Source organism: Myxocyprinus asiaticus, chromosome 21 (assembly GCF_019703515.2).
Source record: "Myxocyprinus asiaticus isolate MX2 ecotype Aquarium Trade chromosome 21, UBuf_Myxa_2, whole genome shotgun sequence".
Lineage (NCBI taxonomy): Eukaryota > Metazoa > Chordata > Actinopteri > Cypriniformes > Catostomidae > Myxocyprinus > Myxocyprinus asiaticus.
In genome coordinates this window covers 16,066,853-16,084,373 of record NC_059364.1, presented here as the reverse complement: position 1 = coordinate 16,084,373, position 17,521 = coordinate 16,066,853, and the positions used below count along the sequence as shown (strand labels likewise).

General features: G+C 36.3%; 1 protein-coding gene across 2 annotated transcripts; it reads right to left on the bottom strand.

The window, feature by feature from the left end:
• Positions 1-2,535: 2,535 nt before the first annotated feature.
• vti1b (vesicle transport through interaction with t-SNAREs 1B) lies at positions 2,536-16,371 on the bottom strand. Of its 2 annotated transcripts, none has more exons than XM_051648721.1 (6): positions 16,122-16,371; positions 11,494-11,552; positions 8,796-8,990; positions 3,482-3,655; positions 3,299-3,360; positions 2,536-3,171 (listed from the first exon to the last, which is right to left on the bottom strand). In XM_051648721.1, the coding sequence occupies exons 1-6, from the start codon at positions 16,216-16,218 to the stop codon at positions 3,078-3,080; spliced, it is 681 nt and encodes a 226-aa protein (XP_051504681.1). In that variant the 5' UTR covers positions 16,219-16,371; the 3' UTR covers positions 2,536-3,077. The 2 variants fall into 2 exon arrangements, with proteins under 2 accessions (XP_051504681.1, XP_051504682.1); XM_051648722.1 differs by lacking the exon at positions 16,122-16,371 and adding an exon at positions 11,769-11,840.
• Between the last annotated feature and the right edge of the window lie 1,150 nt (positions 16,372-17,521).

Sequence of the window (17,521 nt, the reverse complement as noted above, 5' to 3'; positions counted from 1 at the left end):
CCTCATGTCATCCCAGATGAGTATAACCTTCTTTCTTCAGCAGAACACAAATGACATTTTTTAGAAGAACATCTCTGCTCTGTAGATCAATACTATGCAAGTGAATGGTGATCAGAACTTTATAGCTCCAAAAATCTCAAACGAAACATAAAAGTAATCCATATGACTTCAGTGGTTAAATCTAGATATTCTGAAGCTATATGATAGATGTGGGTGGGAACGAGATCAAAATGTAAGTCCTTTTTTTACTCTAAATCTCCACGTTCACATTTATATCTGAAAGCCGCATGTGGTGCCTGTTTAGTGTCGCTTTCACATCTGAAAGTGAAAGTGGAGATTTAGGGTGTGTTCACACTTGGCAGGTTTGGTTCAATTAAAACAAACTCTGGTGTGATTGCTCTGTTAGCGCGGCTCATCTGAACAAGTGTGAATGCTGCCACCCGAACCTTGGTGCGCACCAAACAAGTGGAACGAGACCGCCTGAATAGTGGGTCTCGGTCCGCTTCCAAACGAACTCTGGTGCGGTTTGATTGATATATGAACACAACACGGACCAAAGATGTCTAAATGGACCAAAAACAGGAAGTAATTTGCCTAATACTGACCTCAAACATACCTGGTTCTTCTCATCATAGGAGCTATGTTGCCCATTACAGTTCGGTACAGGCGTCGGAACCGCCGTCAGCTGTCCTTGCAGCATATCTTCATTTGTGTGTGCAACGGAGGAATTCCTGGCGCTGTTTTGACTCCTTTACACATTTTATTAGCTCTTCGTTTGTTCTCAGCTGGTAAAAATACCACCATATATACATATATAAATATAACGAGCGCATTTCGCCCAGCAGCCAGCATTGTTTTGGATGTTCGGCAAGTTCCATCGCAAAATATACGTCATAAAAGCTGTCCAATCAGGTTGTGACTTTTTCCTGATGCCTTTTGTGTTGTATCGTTAGGTTCGGTGTTAAAAATGCCAGTGTGAACGCAAAGCGAACCAGGAATAAATGTATCATTTTCTTTTTTGGTCCAGACCAAGAGGACCAAGAGAACCGAACTACAAGTGTGAACACACCCTTAGAGTTAAAAAAGAACTTACATTTTTATCTGTTTCTCACCCACACATATAATGCTTCTGGAGATATGGATTAACCACTGGTCTAGATTCCTTTTATGTTTCCTTTATGTGATTTCTGAAGCTTGAAAGGTCTGATCACCATTCACTTGCATTGTATGGACCTACAGAGCAGATATATTCTTCTAAAAAACTTTGTTTGTGTTCTACTGAAGAATGAAAGTCAAACACATCTGGGATGGCATGAGGGCGAGTAAATGATGAGAGAATATTAATTTTTGGGTGAACTATCCCTTTAATGAGAACAGAAAAAAAAAAAGAAAAAAAAAAAACACAAAACCCACTCCTCTCGATCAGGTATTTGATATTAATGGAATATTCAGAGATCAATACAAGTTAAGCTCAGAAAACAGCATTTGTGGCATAATATTGAATACCACAAAAAAGGACAAATCTGGGTTCCATTGAGGCACTTACAATGGAAGTGAATGGGGGTCAATCTGTAAACGTTAAAATACATATTTCAAAAGTATAGCCATATTGTAAGACAAACAATACTGACATGACTTTAGTGTGATAAAATCACTTGCTAACCTTTTTATGTAAGAAATTTTACAACTTCGTTGTCATGGCAACACGTCAACATACCCTATAATCCTAAAATTACTTTAAAAATTACAATTTAAACAACTTGACAGCTCAAATAATACACAAGTTTTACAAAAGAATTAACATAAGTGCTTTTATAAAATTATGAGCTTCACATTTTCACCTTTAAACCCTCCAAAAATTGGCCCCATTCACTTCCATTGTAAGTGCCTCACTGTAACTTCCATTTTTCCTTTTTTAAAGAAAAGGACAGATGAGTCAAAAATATTTTTTGTGGTAATCAACATTATTCCACAAACGCTGTTGATTGAGCTTAACCTTGTATTGAACCTGGAATATTCCTTTAAACAGTTAAATGTACTTGTTTATCTTGGGATTGTAATTGATTTGAAAAGGCTTGAACACTTGATTCACCTGCAATGCACCATTCATAATCCTCATTATGACATCATCACATGCCCCAGTGATGTCCCACCCTGCTGCGCATGACTGCTGATGCCTCCACTGATATGTCTGCTCTTTTGCCCTATCATTACAATAAATAACAACAGACAGCTGGCAAAAGGTCAGTATGTCAAGGTGACCTGATAGTGCTGGGCTTTGGTATTAAATATGCTGTAACAGGTGTTACTGCCACTTTGTTCTCAGTGATGTTTACCGTACAGTCTACCAAAATGGCCAAACACACCCCTTTCCCCTCCAACCAGGGCTTATGAAGCAAGTGACGTGCATGTTTATTGCGGTCATTCCCTCTCTCTCTCTCTCTCTCTCTCTCTCTCTGCCGAGAGTGTATTCAGCTCTGTTTTGATTGATATGGGAACAACTAAGGGCAAATACACAACCAGTCTCTTTAAAAGGACGAATCCCAGAAGCTGTTGATTTAATACAATGTGACAACTATAAAAAGGTCAAATAAACAACATATTCTGTTGAAATTTCAAAATTCCATTTAGTTAAAAAAAAGTTACATTGTTTCATTAGTTAAAGTGGTTGAGGTACAGTAAAAATATAGATAAGTTATATATATATATACAGTATATATTTTCTCTCCTTTCACAGGATCTTTAATTTATTCCATCCATCTGTCTATCCACTTGACATTGGGCAGATTTGGCACCTTATTTAAGCCCGTTTGGGAGGGTTACGCCACCTCTTCTCTTCAGATCAGGTCCTGATCCCCTAGCATACTGAAAGTACCATTGATGGCATGGTCACCATCTTCTTCCCCCCTTGAGAGCAGTACTTATGCTAATACAATTAGTGCTTAAAATAAACACCCATACACGTACATGTGACACTTACAGTCACGAAAGTTTCCAGCACATTGTCACCAGGCCAGACACCAGTGAACATCAGGAAGAAAAGGGAGATGTAGAGTTGCCTTTTACAGCCTTATCGCCTACTTGCGGAAGAACTTAAGGTAGACCACTGCCCCTAGGATGGCCACTTCCATGATGATAATGACTGTCAATAGCAGTTTGTTAGTCATCAGTCTGTAATGTAAGAAAAATAAGATGTTTTTCAAACTGATTCAGCTTAGTGTCAGGAAGAGATTTGAAAATCCTTAAAATGATGTAAAATAATGACATCATTATCCATTTCATAACTCGCATGTCTCACCGTCGGGACATTGCACGCAGGATTTTTCTGCTGCGGCTCAGGTTCTCTCCGGTGTGAACCAGCTGAGCAAAAAGAGAAGAGACAATAAAGTTACCACATTCTAGGCATGTAGCTTGTGTAATGTATTAGTTGCTTGTCCAACACAAACAGTGATTGGTTGCGATCAAGATAGGTCTTGTTTACTCTGACTCTGGTGCGGTCCAATTGTTCTCTCTGTTCTCCTAGCTCCTCAATGATGTCCGTGCCAACCTGGTCTGTCTCTGCTGTGATCTGTTGACTTCGTTCAATGCTCTTTGAGGCATTATTGAGAGACTCTGTCCCCTGGATGAGCAAAGCACGCTGGGACTGAAGATGTGTCTGTACAAACAAACACAAGAGCCATTTGTAATTGTCCTGACATATATTTGCTTACAATAAAACAGTGTATGCCATCTGCAGCCAGAATTACTGTTCTGACAGACCTATCATGAGGTTCAAGGTTAGGAGATAGAACACGTTTTCATAGAATCTACAAGTTAGTGTGATTTCAACTTTATATTTAAAAGAATCATGTTCGATTTGAAAATTCCCAAGAAAGTACTACATTACCCACAATCCTAAAGTGGTATCCACCAATCAGAGAAGCTGTGGCAAAAGAGTTTCAGTGACAGTCCACTCCTGAATCGAATCAGTCATCAACTGATTTGTATTTGATTTAGTAAAAAACTTCTAACATATAATATTGTATGCTTATAAACAATTACTTTTATCATTCTTGATTTAATTGTCAGCTTTGATTTTATTTCCAATTTTCAAATACTTTTTTGCTTCAAATCATTTGTAATTAGGCCTGTCACGATTATTAAATAATCATCTGATCACAGTTAATCTAACCACTGTTACATAACTGTGATTATAGAGCACTTCAAATTCCAATCACATTTTAATGCCCAACTAAGGGAAGTTTAAGCAAAAATATAAATGCAATGTTTGTGTGTCATTCAGTTGAACTCCGAGTGTCATTGAGCCATACTGTGGATTTCAACCAGAGCATGAAGCACTTCTCAAGCACTCCCACGAAAATATAAACTTCGATAGTGAACACAAAACGCTCCGGTTTCACTGATCGTGTAATGGAAAATGTCCTCATCATACACACAGTGTTAATGGCACACAATGACACAGGGGAGACAACACACACATACACTATTTCCGTGGTGTGATAAAATGATGAAAAGAAATCTCAAAGGTTTTGCTTCATGAGAAATAAGGACTCAGGGGTTCAATCAAAGAGCATTAAAAGAATTAGGACAGAAATATTTTACTATTGCATTATATAATCTAATAGTATATAAATAATAAAAGTTTATATTTTATATTTCTTTATAAATAAAATATATTTTTTATCAGTTCCTAAAATAACAGTGTAATATGTAAAATTGACCAAAACTAAATTTGACCAAAAAGAGATAAAGTAATTACTAATATTTTACTTTAAAAACACTATTTTTCATGTCATTTATAAGTTTTAAAACCTTAAAAGGAAATCATACAGTATATCCCTATTTTAATAAACTCAGCAAAAAAAGAAACGTCCCTTTTTCAGGACACTGTATTTTAAAGGCTATTTTGTAAAAATCCAAATAACTTTACAGATCTTTATTGTAAATGGTTTAAACAATGTTTTCTATGCTTGTTCAATGAACCATAAACAATTAATGAACATGCACCTGTGGAACGGTCATTAAGACACTAACAGCTTACAGACGGTAGGCAATTAAGGTCACAGTTATAAAAACTTAGGAAACTAAAGAGACCTTTCTACTGACTCTGAAAAACACCAAAAGAAAGATGCCCAGGGTCCCTGCTCATCTGCGTGAACATGCCTTAGGCATGCTGCACGGAGGCATGAGGACTGCAGATGTGGCCAGGGCAATAAATTGCAATGTCCATACTGTGAGATGCCTAAGACAGCACTACAGGGAGGCAGGAAGGACAGCCGATCGTCCTCGCAGTGGCAGACCACGTGTAAGAACACCTGCACAGGATCGGTACATCCGAATATCACACCTGCAGGACAGGTACAGGATGGCAACAACAACTGCCCGAGTTACACCAGGAACGCACAATCCCTCCATCAGTGCTCAGACTGTCCGCAATAGGTTGAGGGAGGCTGGACTGAGGGCTTGTAGGCCTGTTGTAAGGCAGGTCTTTACCAGACATCACCAGCAACAACTTCGCCTATGGGCACAAACCCACCTTCGCTGGACCAGACAGGACTGGCAGTGCTCTTCACTGACGAATTGCGGTTTTGTCTCACCAGGGGTGATGGTCGGACTCACGTTTATCGTTGAAGGAATGAGCATTACACCGAGGCCTGTACTCTGGAGCGGGATCGATTTTGGAGGTGGAGGGTCCGTCATGGTCTGGGGCGGTGTGTCACAGCATCATCGGACTTAGCATGTCGTCATTGCAGGCAATCTCAACGCTGTGCGTTACAGGGAAGACATCCTCCTGCCTCATGTGGTACCCTTCCTGCAGGCTCATCCTGACATAACCCTCCAGCATGGCAATGCCACCAGCCATACTGCTCGTTCTGTGCGTGATTTCCTTCAAGACAGGAATGTCAGTGTTCTGCCATGGCCAGCGAAGAGCCCGGATCTCAATCCCATTGAGCACGTCTGGGACCTGTTGGATCAGAGGGTGAGGGCTAGGGCCATTCCCCCCAGAAATGTCTGGGAACTTGCAAGTGCCTTGGTGGAAGAGTGGGGTAACATCTCACAGCAAGAACTGGCAAATCTGGTGCAGTCCATGAGGAGGAGATGCACTGCAGTACTTAATGCAGCTGGTGGCCACACCAGATACTGACTGTCACTTTTGATTTTGACCCCCCCCCACCCTTGTTCAGGGACACATTATTCCATTTCTGTTTGTCACATGTCTGTGAAACTTGTTCAGTTTATGACTTAGTTGTTGAATCTTTTTATGTTCATACAAAAATGTACACATGTTGCTGAAAATAAAAGCAGTTGAAAATGAGAGGATGTTTCTTTTTTGCTGAGTTTATTTGTTTTATATATTTGAAGTTAAATATGTAAAAATGACTTCTTAAAGTGTATGAAGCACACATGCACCTTAAGAAATATGACAATTTATTTGACAATTAATCGAGAAAGCACTAAAAGAGAAAATTAATCTTCATACCCCTAAAACAGACAATTAATCATCATAATCGCAATTATTTGTTTGCCAATTAATCATCAGCCAAATTCAATAATCATGACAGCCCTAGTTGTAATGTTGTGGTTCATCGTGGAACTGGTTGGTTTGGTTCATGGCTTAGAAGTATATATTTAATAATTTTTTTAAATGCTTATGGAAAAAATGCTTATAGGAAAAATACTTCTGAAACCAAGGCTGCTGAAAAATTGGGCGGTCACAACAAATTTGAAACTGTATTTTATAATATGTAAGGGGCCCAGACAAATATAAAGTCAGGGGGCCCAGAATTCCTTGCTATGCCCTGGTAGTGTTTAACCTATACAAGTTTACCAATACATACTTTTAGAGGGCCAGAAACTATTTATTGATGGTGTATGTACATTATGACAAAATTCTGCAACATATTTTTAAGGATCATGACTAGATAGCACAGGTGCAATTAAAGAAATGAACAGAACAAGACCAACATCAATCAACCAAACAAGCAAAGTTACACTGAAAAATCATCAATATTCATGACTTGATCATTCCAATTTTGTTATATTCAAACTACCAACAGTAATGACAGTCATCTTCTGTTGAAGTTTACCCTGCCTCCTCTTTTATAATGATAAACCTCTCGATCCTAACATAACAAGTCTAATTTTCTGTGAAATTAAAGGATAATTTTACTGAACAGTACAAAGGACAAAAGTGTTTCACACATCTCCTCTTTACACATCAGTGCATTTCTGATGCAAGAGTAAGAGTTTGCACACTTGCCCAACACACACATGATGATGATGTACCATGAACCGTGACCTGCCTGCGTTTCTACATTAATGTTTACATAACAGATCACATTCTACCAAGAGAACTGAAGAACACACTCTATACTAAATGTCAGATATCAGTATACATCAGTTTATAAGCCTGCAGGAGTAAGAGTCTTTGTTATTAAACTGAGACTGATTCAGCATGTTTTAACCATCTGAGTCACAGACATTCAGAGGAAAAGCATCCAGATTCACTGAACTCATTTCATATCAGCATTAAGAGTAGGCTGAGGTATACAGTTTGGTACTGTGAAAACACATAACAGTTGTGGAACACAGGGTTAAGGTGTGTCATTCATGGAAACACACAGTGAACATAAAGATCTATAAGGTTGTGTAAAAACAACTACTCACTTAACAGGCACTTCCTGTAAGAATTTCTGTCTGCGTTGGTGTAGATGGGAGTTTAAACCAGTTCTAGCCTGAGTGAAATTAGATCCATGGGATGAACTGGAGAGATGTAAACTTTTGCTTTTATCATTGTGCCACTGGGAAAGGCATTGAAAACTGTGCGTAAACTATGGATATATAAATTTAACTTGGGTATATGGGTGATTCTTTAATTAGGGGCACATTTGACTTCTTCAAACTATGTTTCATCTATATTCAAATATTTATTACATGTCCTGGAATAAAGATCTGATTATGGCCTTGATCAGCTTAAATGGAGAGTGGTATAATATGATGGTGTTCATTTTTTATATTGTGTGTGATGTTAATAAGCCTTGGACTTGCAAACAAAAGTTGTTTAGCAGTAAATATAATTTGAATTTATACAAATAAACAGTAATTGTTTGTTTTAAGTATGAACCAATTTGGTAATGACTCCTAATAAATATTAGGTCATGATGTAAAAAATTATAATTAATTACATTTCTGTCCTTCAAACTGTGCTGCCTTGGCAATTCTCATTGCCATGATAATCAAATTATTTTGGAAAAACTTGGAATGATGTAAATGACAGAAGTATTGAGGTCAGCGATTCTTTGTTGCAAAAAAACATAATAAATAATACAAATTGCACATAAACACCAAATAAATGCAAAATATGTTTTTTGAAAGTTCTTCGGAAAAAGAATTTAAAAGTTAAAAGTCTGGGTAGGGATAAACCTAAAATAGAGGAATCCTGGCAAATGTAATATTTCAACACTCTTTAACATAAGAAAAAAAATAATTAAGTGAGACAATAAAAAAAAAAATAAAGCTATAAAAGCTATTATAATCTATCCTTTAAAACTAGAATGGCTTAATTTTAAGATGACTTATTCTTTATAATCATTCAAGGTGACAGAAAATGTTCCCTTTTTGAAAAATCATGAAAGGTATTCCAAGTACAGGCCACTAAGCTTCTGTATAAATAAAACTTTTGCAAAGCCAGGATGCCATAGTAAAATGTGACTTTGAATAGTAACACTGAACTCACAACATGGTGATCATGTTTTCTACTGTTGTAAATGAAACACTGGTAAGACACCACTCACACTCTGGTCATTCTCTGGCATATAAATCCCTTGTCTGCTGTCTCCAAGGTAGCCGGAGAACCCTGATGCTCCAGCTGAGCTCCTTATGTCTCTCTGCAGTTTGGCCAAATCTTTGCGGTACATTCGAATCTTCATAGACATGGCATTCCGGAAGGATGCTGGAGCACCAAACAGCTCCTGTTCCATGCCCTGAAGCTGAAAGAAATATTATAAATTACAGATGCACTTAGATGATACAATACTGTTATATACAAGTTAACATGAGAAGCATTGTCTAATTACTACAGAAAACATATAATGGTTCTGAATCTCACTGAATAATTATTTAAAATAAAAAATCTAATAAAAACTAACTTAGTTAGCAAAACTCTTTACAGAATCTTTAAAATGCTTATAATTTTTACAATATAGGATCTTATTCTGCTTTTTTATTTTATTTTAAAAATTCCCAATTTGGAATGCCCAATTCCCACTACTTAGTAGGTCCTCGGGGTGGCGCAGTTACTCACCTCAATCTAGGTGGCGGAGGACAAGTCTCGGTTGCCTCCGCTTCTGAGACCGCCAATCCGCGCATCTTATCACGTGGCTCGTTGTGCATGACACCGCTGAGACTCCACATGTGGAGGCTCATGCTACTCTCCGCGATCCACGCACAAATGACCACGCACCCCATTGAGAGCGAGAACCACTAATCATGACCACGTGGTGGTTACCCCATGTGACTCTACCCTCCTTAGCAATCGGGCCAATTTGGTTGCTTAGGAAACCTGGCTGGAGTCTCTCAGCACACCCTGGATTTGAACTCGCGACTCCAGGGGTGGTAGTCAGCGTCAATACTTGCTGAGCTACCCAGGCCCCCTGATCTTATTTTGCATTTTGTTTTAAATTTAAATATTTAGAGATAGAACCTTTAATTTATTCAAAAAGACTGAATAACTGGTGTTATATACAGTGGCAATTCCTCTTTGAGCATTCTGCAGAGTGCCCTTTGAGTCAACTTGGCTGGACAGCCACTTCTAGGGAGAGTAGCCACAGAACTAAATCATCTCCATTTACAGACAATTTGTCTAACTGTGGACAGATGAATACCTAAGCTCTTTGAGATAACTTTGTAACTCTTTCCAGCTTAATGCAAAGCAAAAATTCTTAATCGTATGTCTTCTGTGATCTCTTTTTTGCGAGGCATGGTCTATGTCAACAGATGCTACTTGTGAATAGCAAACTCAAAATGTTTGAGTGCTTTTTATAAATCAAAGTAGCTCTAACCCACACTTCCAATCTTGTTTCATTATTTGGATGCCAGGTTTGCCAACCCCTGACTCTACTTAACTTTTGTTGACGTCATTGCCTAAGGGTTCACATACTTTTCCAACCTACACTATGAATGTGTGAATGATGTCTTCAATATGTACAAGACCAATGCAATAATTTGTGTGTTATAAGTTAAAACAGATTGTATTTGTTCATTATTGTAACTTAGATGAAGATCAAACCAGATTTTTAAGACAAATATATACATAAATGCAGGTAATTCCAAAGTGTACTTTTTCTTGACACTTTAAATTATCCTGTTTAAAACATTTTATATCCCCTTGTTTCTTAATACAATGTACTGGCCCCTCAGGCAATCATAATTTTGGTAATTATTTTGTCTTGTGGATTATATGTAAATTGCTGTTATGGCAATAGCTTCCTTAGGCAGTACAATAATAATAATAAAAATATGTTCAATCGTTATGATCTACCTTTTTGATGATGTCTTTTTTCTTTTAATTATCTTATTAATTCTGCAAGTCATATAAACACATAGAAGCAGAACTGCACTTAAGGCAAGATAACATGCTGACCTGTCATTGGACATACAGTTACAAATTAAATCTGAAAATCTGTGCTTTAAAATAATAGGTCTGAAACATCACAGGTCTCTAATATAGGAGGACAAGTGTACATTAATGTGAGAAGTGCACTGCACCACACACAATGCATCTGATTAAAAACACTTTGAACACTGGTTTGTCTGTTTCACTACAGAGAAGGTCACTAGTTTTCCGAAGCACTACTGCCATCTGGTGTCTTAAACTAATCCAAACACAAACACCTTCATTAGGATGAATTATCCTGCTCTTTTCAAGATATTATTTCCCAGAAAATGTCATGTGACTAATACCTGTAATAATTAAGCTTAAGGGCAGGTAACAGCCAGGATATATGGCTTTTAAATAACAGCACTGTGTCAACAACTAAAAAATCAAATCCAATGTGACACTGTACCAAAGCAAATATAAAATGTGAATGTAATCAAACTGAAGTTATTATTTTATTTTATTTTTTGTACATTTTATTTACCTACTAATGTACTGTGGTTACTGGAATAGCTGTGAATGCCTCTCTCGCAATTTCAATGTCTGAATAAAACTAGCTGTTGCGTACTATGGAGATGAGCATAACTAGAAAAATTCTATTCACTTTTGAAGTTAGGTCACTTTTTAAGATTTTATTAAATTCCATATCTTTTCCAAAATTTAATTTGTAAAAACATTCTGAGGAAACAAATGCCCATTTCTGATTTCAAAATAATACTAATAAGTCTAAAATGATTTTGTGATTTAGAAACACGTAGGTGCTGTGCTATTCTATTCAAGATTCACTAATGTATAGTACCTCTAAACATGATATAAATAAAGATATCCAAATTTACCACTTCTTCAGCCTCTCCAACACGCTCATCAAAGACTCTGACCATCCTCTTCCTTTCCTCTGGAAAACAAAGTGTGAATGAGACACACATTCAGTCCAGAAATCTACTTTACTGAATCAGATTTCTCATTGATGTGTATATTTAACAGACAATATATCACTGTGTCACCATAATGACAAAAATGTAATGCATGTAAATGTAAAAACGACGACACACAATGATTCAATTGACACTGTAGCTTCCTAAAACCCAGAAATGTATGTCTGCCCACTTACTAGATATGTAGATATGTTTCTCTGAGACTACACACCCCAGTTTTAAGTTCTTTATTTTCATATCAAATAAAAATAAGTATTAATATTATGATTTACAACAACATTATTATTAGCAATAATAATAATAATAAAATGAAATGAAATATGAAAAACAATTCTCCAAATTTCTAGGGATAATTTCTCCAAAATTCCTTTTTTTCTGCTAGGTTGCCAGGATGGAACCCTGGAATAAGCGGAGCGTGTGTAAGGCTCGGCAAGGCTTAGCCTTCCCCTGGCCAAGGCATGATGTTCGTATTAATGTTTATTAGGTATTGATCGGAAATCCCTTTTGCCGCTGCAGGATAACACTGCTCGTAACTGCACCAGTAAACTGTCTAGGATCAGTTTCCCCACCTCATATACAAACTTTATTTACTAGCGTAAAGGGAAAGCTGACTCTATCAGTGGCCGTGGCCAAATTCATCTTAAAACATTAACCTCTTGAGTCACTGCGTGCATGGAGAATGTCTTTATTTCTGAAGGAATTAAACATTTTAAAACAAATATATAATAACGTAGTGCAATTCTTACATTAATACATATTTATTAGATTATGGTAGCATTGAAACGTGCATCCGCATTTGTAACATTCCTTTTTAATTGCATCCACATTTAAATCAATAAGCATCCAATCACACAGGTCCAAATGGTTCCGTTTTTTTCTTCTGCTGGGTTAGCAAAGAGTGCTTACTACCTATTATTTAATTTGCTGTTATGCCAATAAAACAAATTGTGCATATTTGCTTGCTGTAGCCTAATATTGAGTCGCTTAAATAATTATTAATATGAGTAGCCTACTGGCATCTGTGTAAATAACAATAATTAACCATTTATTCATCTGGAAGGTTGTGTATGGAGTGTAAACATTTACAGTTGGTAGGAGATGCCATTTAATAAAATATTTTGTCTTTAATGCAGGGGTTAAATTGAGATTTTGGAGGTGGGGAAACTTAAAATCATGTGATTGCTGTTATAACATCCATTTAATTAAAAATATGCGTATCTTAATATGTATACAGTATATTCATAGGCACATGCCTATTTCATGGAACACAAATTGTTTCGCTCAGATTAATCTCTTTGACTGGGATTCTGTTATAGGCCTATAATTTGTCTGTCATTATTTACATTTACTGTGAAAATAGTTATTTGATTTAGTATTGTAGATTACATGAAAAAAGAAATTAATAATAATATCAGATTAATTTTATGCATTTTATAAAAATCAGATGTCAGCTAGGACAAGTTTATCTTCTTGCTCGAAGTAGGGCGTCATCTTGCCTTTGAACATGCTAAACTACCCAATTATTTTCCAATTTAAAAGTAAATGCACATTCTTAAAGGGTATACAGCTTTAAAATTAACTAAGCAAAATTGCTAATGCATATTGATCTCATAAATGCGTGAGTAGTTGATTCCATAATGTATTTCGTGATTTCTATGAATTAGAGATCGGACCACAGTACAACAGGGAAGCTGAACATGCGTCTCGCGCCGCCCTTGAATAGCTGCCTCTACCAGCATGTGGAACTGACTAGAGCGAAGCATAATGAACTTGAAAGGTTTCTGAGCAAGTATACTTGTGTCAAACAAATACCGTGTTGGAGCATAGAAGTAACAGTATAGATTGATAAACAAGCAAAGATGCCGGACCGTTGCAGCCCAATTTAAGCCTTGCCTGAATAAATGGCTCCAGATGGCAATAAGTGTATTTAAGTTTGTTACTATTATTAGTTTTTAAATGTATTATTATTACCATTATTATTATTATTATAAGCCTATTATTATAATCTTTGTGTAGCCTTACCCTCAGTGCTCGAATTGAGGGGGGCTGGGGGGATCCGGAACCCCCCATAAGGCATTACTTACATTAAGATACTTATATTTTAGTAAAAATAATAATGACAAATCTGATTAAATTAATGCAGTGGATACGGTAAATTTCGTGAATTAATTATTTACAATAATTAATATTAAGTTTGTTTATAGGCTAGTTGTCATGTCTCTTTAAAATGTAAACACCCCGCCCCACATCTCAAGACTGCTAAGCGCATGACATTGTTGACATGACTGCTTGCTTGGTGCCGCTCTGGTGAAGCTAACTTTAGCTAAAATATGGAGAATAATAAACCTCCACTCACAGTCAGGATAAAAAGCTTCTTACTGACTTTTTTGAGGGGTAATTTTCTCTCTCTCTATATCTTTCTACTATATCCACTCCTTGTCGGGGCTTTTGTATTCCTTGCATAAATTGGAAACATTTAGGCTTACTCATTTTTCATTATTAATAGGCCTGGTTCTACAGGGGTGCTAGAGATCGCGATGAAGATGAGTGACAGCTTTTTAGTGATTATAAAGGGAGCGCTCATTGTGCACTTTCTATGCTATATATAATCCATTCAGAATTTGTATAAAACTTGTTTTTCATGCCACGTACACGCTGCAAAGTTTCAGGAATTACATCCGCATATAAATGAGGGATTCACTCTTGAAATAGCAATGATTGACATATTGATAACCATAGCATTGTTTGTTCCTGAATAAATCAGCCTTTTTGACTGAAATGGTTGAATAGTCTGCTGACTGACTCACTCACAACAGTCCCTTGCTGCCACTTACTGATGTAACAATGTAACTGCACTGAAATCATTGAAAAATCCCCACCAACACTAACACACAGACTGACAGACAGTCTTGTCACAATTTATATTTTTAATATCTAATAAACTAGTTTCATGCATTTAAACAAGTCTTTTGGAACAAACATTATTATCACAAAGTGTCACATCAATCATCCAGTTGTTTTTAGGGTAGTAAATACTACATTGGTAAATAATGCTAGAATTATTCTGTTGAATGTACACTACTGTTCAAAGGTCTCTTCTGCTCACCAAGCCTGCATTGATTTGATCCAAAATACAGTAAAAACAGTAATATTGTGAAATATTATTACAATTTAAAATAATAATACAATAGTAAAATGCAATTTATTCCTGTGATCAAAGCTGAATTTTCAGCATCATTACTCCAGTCTTCATTGTCACATGACCCTTCAGAAATCATTCTGATATGCTGATTTGATGCTCAAGAAACATTTCTGATTATTATCAATGTTGAAAACTGTTGTGTACAATTTTTTTCAGGATTCTTTGATGAATAGAAAGTTCAAAAGAACAACATTTATCTGAAATAGAAATCATTTGTTACATTATACACTACCGTTCAAAAGTTTGGGGTTAGTAAGAATTAATTTTTTTTTTTTTTTTTTTTTTGGGAAAGGAATTAAGTAAATTAATACTTCTATTCAGCAAGGATGCATTAAATTGATCAAAAGTGACAGTAAAGACATTTATATTGCCCAGTTGTCCTGCACTCTTTGAATAAAGCTTCCGCACCTGGGTTCATACTTAATCTCCTCTCTATAGTATCATTACAGCCTGATAGTATTTAGCCATCCTTTTGCTACTGTTTAAGTTATAAAAAAAAGGTCCTTAAACGGGTCCTTTTGAAGTTACTGACTGCTCCTTTATCAATGCTTTCTGAGACATTATGAAATAATTATTCCTGTGCCACTGCTGAATCTGACAGTGATACCATCCAGTGAGTCTGGAAGCCATCTGATTATTTTCTATTGTTTTTGAGACATTTCAATGTATTTTGAAGTCACACGCTTTTACGGGTCTTCAAATGCCTTATATGTAGTCCCCTGGTATATTTGCCATAGTTGCCCTTTTGGGTCTGCTGCTTTGTCACCCTCTAAATCCAGTATTACTTGGAGTAAGCCATTTAAAAGAAGAATAGCAGCTTCTCTCTCTTTGTTATATAACATTGGACTGAAAATGTATTATTTTTTTATTTTTTTATATTCTTTATCAACACAAAAGTCTGTTCTTTTATGTAAGCTGGTTTTTAATAAATAGTATATTGTTATGCGTATTATGGTCAAATAAATATATTGCATATTTTGTATAAATTGTATATAGCGAGATATACATATTGCACACCACCACCAAAAAAATAAAAAATAAATAAATAAAAAAAATAAGACTTGATTCAGTTCGAGCACTGATACCCTGCAGTTCGTTCACCCTCCGCTTATGAACCCTGGCATTGGTAACAATTCAAGATCCCTCAAAATAACAGCCCATTAGGAACATAATGAGAACAATATTTCTGTACTGCTCTCATCATGACACTGTATCTTAAATCAAACGTCTGAATACTCTCTGTAAAACCACACTGTGAACAACACAGATCGATGAACATTTCATCCTGTAGTCATGATTTAGCTCTAGTTATAAAGAGTTTATTCACCTCCTTGACACCTCTGAACCCGTTCAGGCATCAACTTCACTTCGTCATACAGAGATTTATACATCTCGTGCAGCTTTTCACACTCCTCTGAAGACATTTTGGTGTTAGTTTAAATCAAATAAATACTATATTTTAAACAACTGAAGAGTTAATAAAATAACAGATTGCCTAGCATGTGTTATGGTCTTAAATTCATGAAAACAATCGGCTTTTCGGCCAAAAACAATCATCGGGACATCTGACGTTTCTGTGTCGGACCTCGTGATTATAAGTGGCTTTATATTTGCCTAACATAAAAAAAGATCGAGAGATGTAGGACATGATTAAAAAAATCTAAAACACCTTAAATCATTCAGTCAATAATGTTTATTTATATTAATTCTACTTGAAGGTACGTCATGAAACCATATTGACCAAAATAGTGAAATAGTTTAACAGGCGCAGCATACAGAATCCTTGCGTGATAAATGCATTGTGGGATAAGTAGTTTAAATTTTCCATGCATCCATTAAAAAAAATAAATAAATAAAATAAATAAAAAAATTGATACACACACATAGTGTTGGGGAGTAACGGAATACATGTCATTATATGGATTACGTATTTAAAATACAAAATATAAGTTACTGTATAAATATCTAATAATCCTTAAAACAACATCAATTAGATGTATCTTGTTTTAGAAACAACACTACATAAGATATTTAGGTTTTTCAGAGAATGTATTTTTAACGTGTATTTTCTCTTACTGTACTGGCAGAGTATTTATAGTCAAAACAAGTGAAAAAAATCTACCAGTGCTGAAGAAGTAATCCAAAGTATTTAGAATACATTACTGACCTTGAGTAATCTAACGGAATACGTTACAAATTACGTTTTACAGCATGTATTCTGTAATCTGTAGTGGAATACATTACAAAAGTAAACCTCCCAACTCTGTATGTGTGTGTGTGTGTGTGTGTGTGTGTGTGTATATATACACTATATTGCCAAAAGTATTCACTCACCCATCCAAATAATTGAATTCAGGTGTTCCAATCACTTCCATGGCCACAGGTGTATAAAATGAAGCACCTAGGCATGCAGACTGCTTCTACAAACATTTGTGAAAGAATGGGCCGCTCTCAGGAGCTCAGTGAATTCCAGCGTGGTACTGTGATAGGATGCCACCTGTGCAACAAGTCCAGTCGTGAAATTTCCTCGCTACTAAATATTCCACAGTCAACTGTCAGTGGTATTATAACAAAGTGGAAGCGATTGGGAATGACAGCAACTCAGCCACGAAGTGGTAGGCCACGTAAAATGACAGAGCGGGGTCAGCGGATGCTGAGGCGCATAGTGCACAGAGGTCGCCAACTTTCTGCAGAGTCAATCGCTACAGACCTCCAAAGTTCATGTGG

What these genes read in the sequence shown, in the direction of transcription:
- vti1b (XM_051648721.1), bottom strand. Translation starts at nt 16,218, where the DNA reads ATGTCTTCAGAGGAGTGTGAAAAGCTGCACGAGATGTATAAATCTCTG. An exon ending in GGTTCAGAGGTGTCAAGGAG is followed by an intron (nt 11,553 to 16,121) that starts GTGAATAAACTC and finishes TTTGTTTTCCAG; the next exon opens with AGGAAAGGAAGAGGATGGTC. An exon ending in TTGGAGAGGCTGAAGAAGTG is followed by an intron (nt 8,991 to 11,493) that starts GTAAATTTGGAT and finishes TATTTCTTTCAG; the next exon opens with CTTCAGGGCATGGAACAGGA.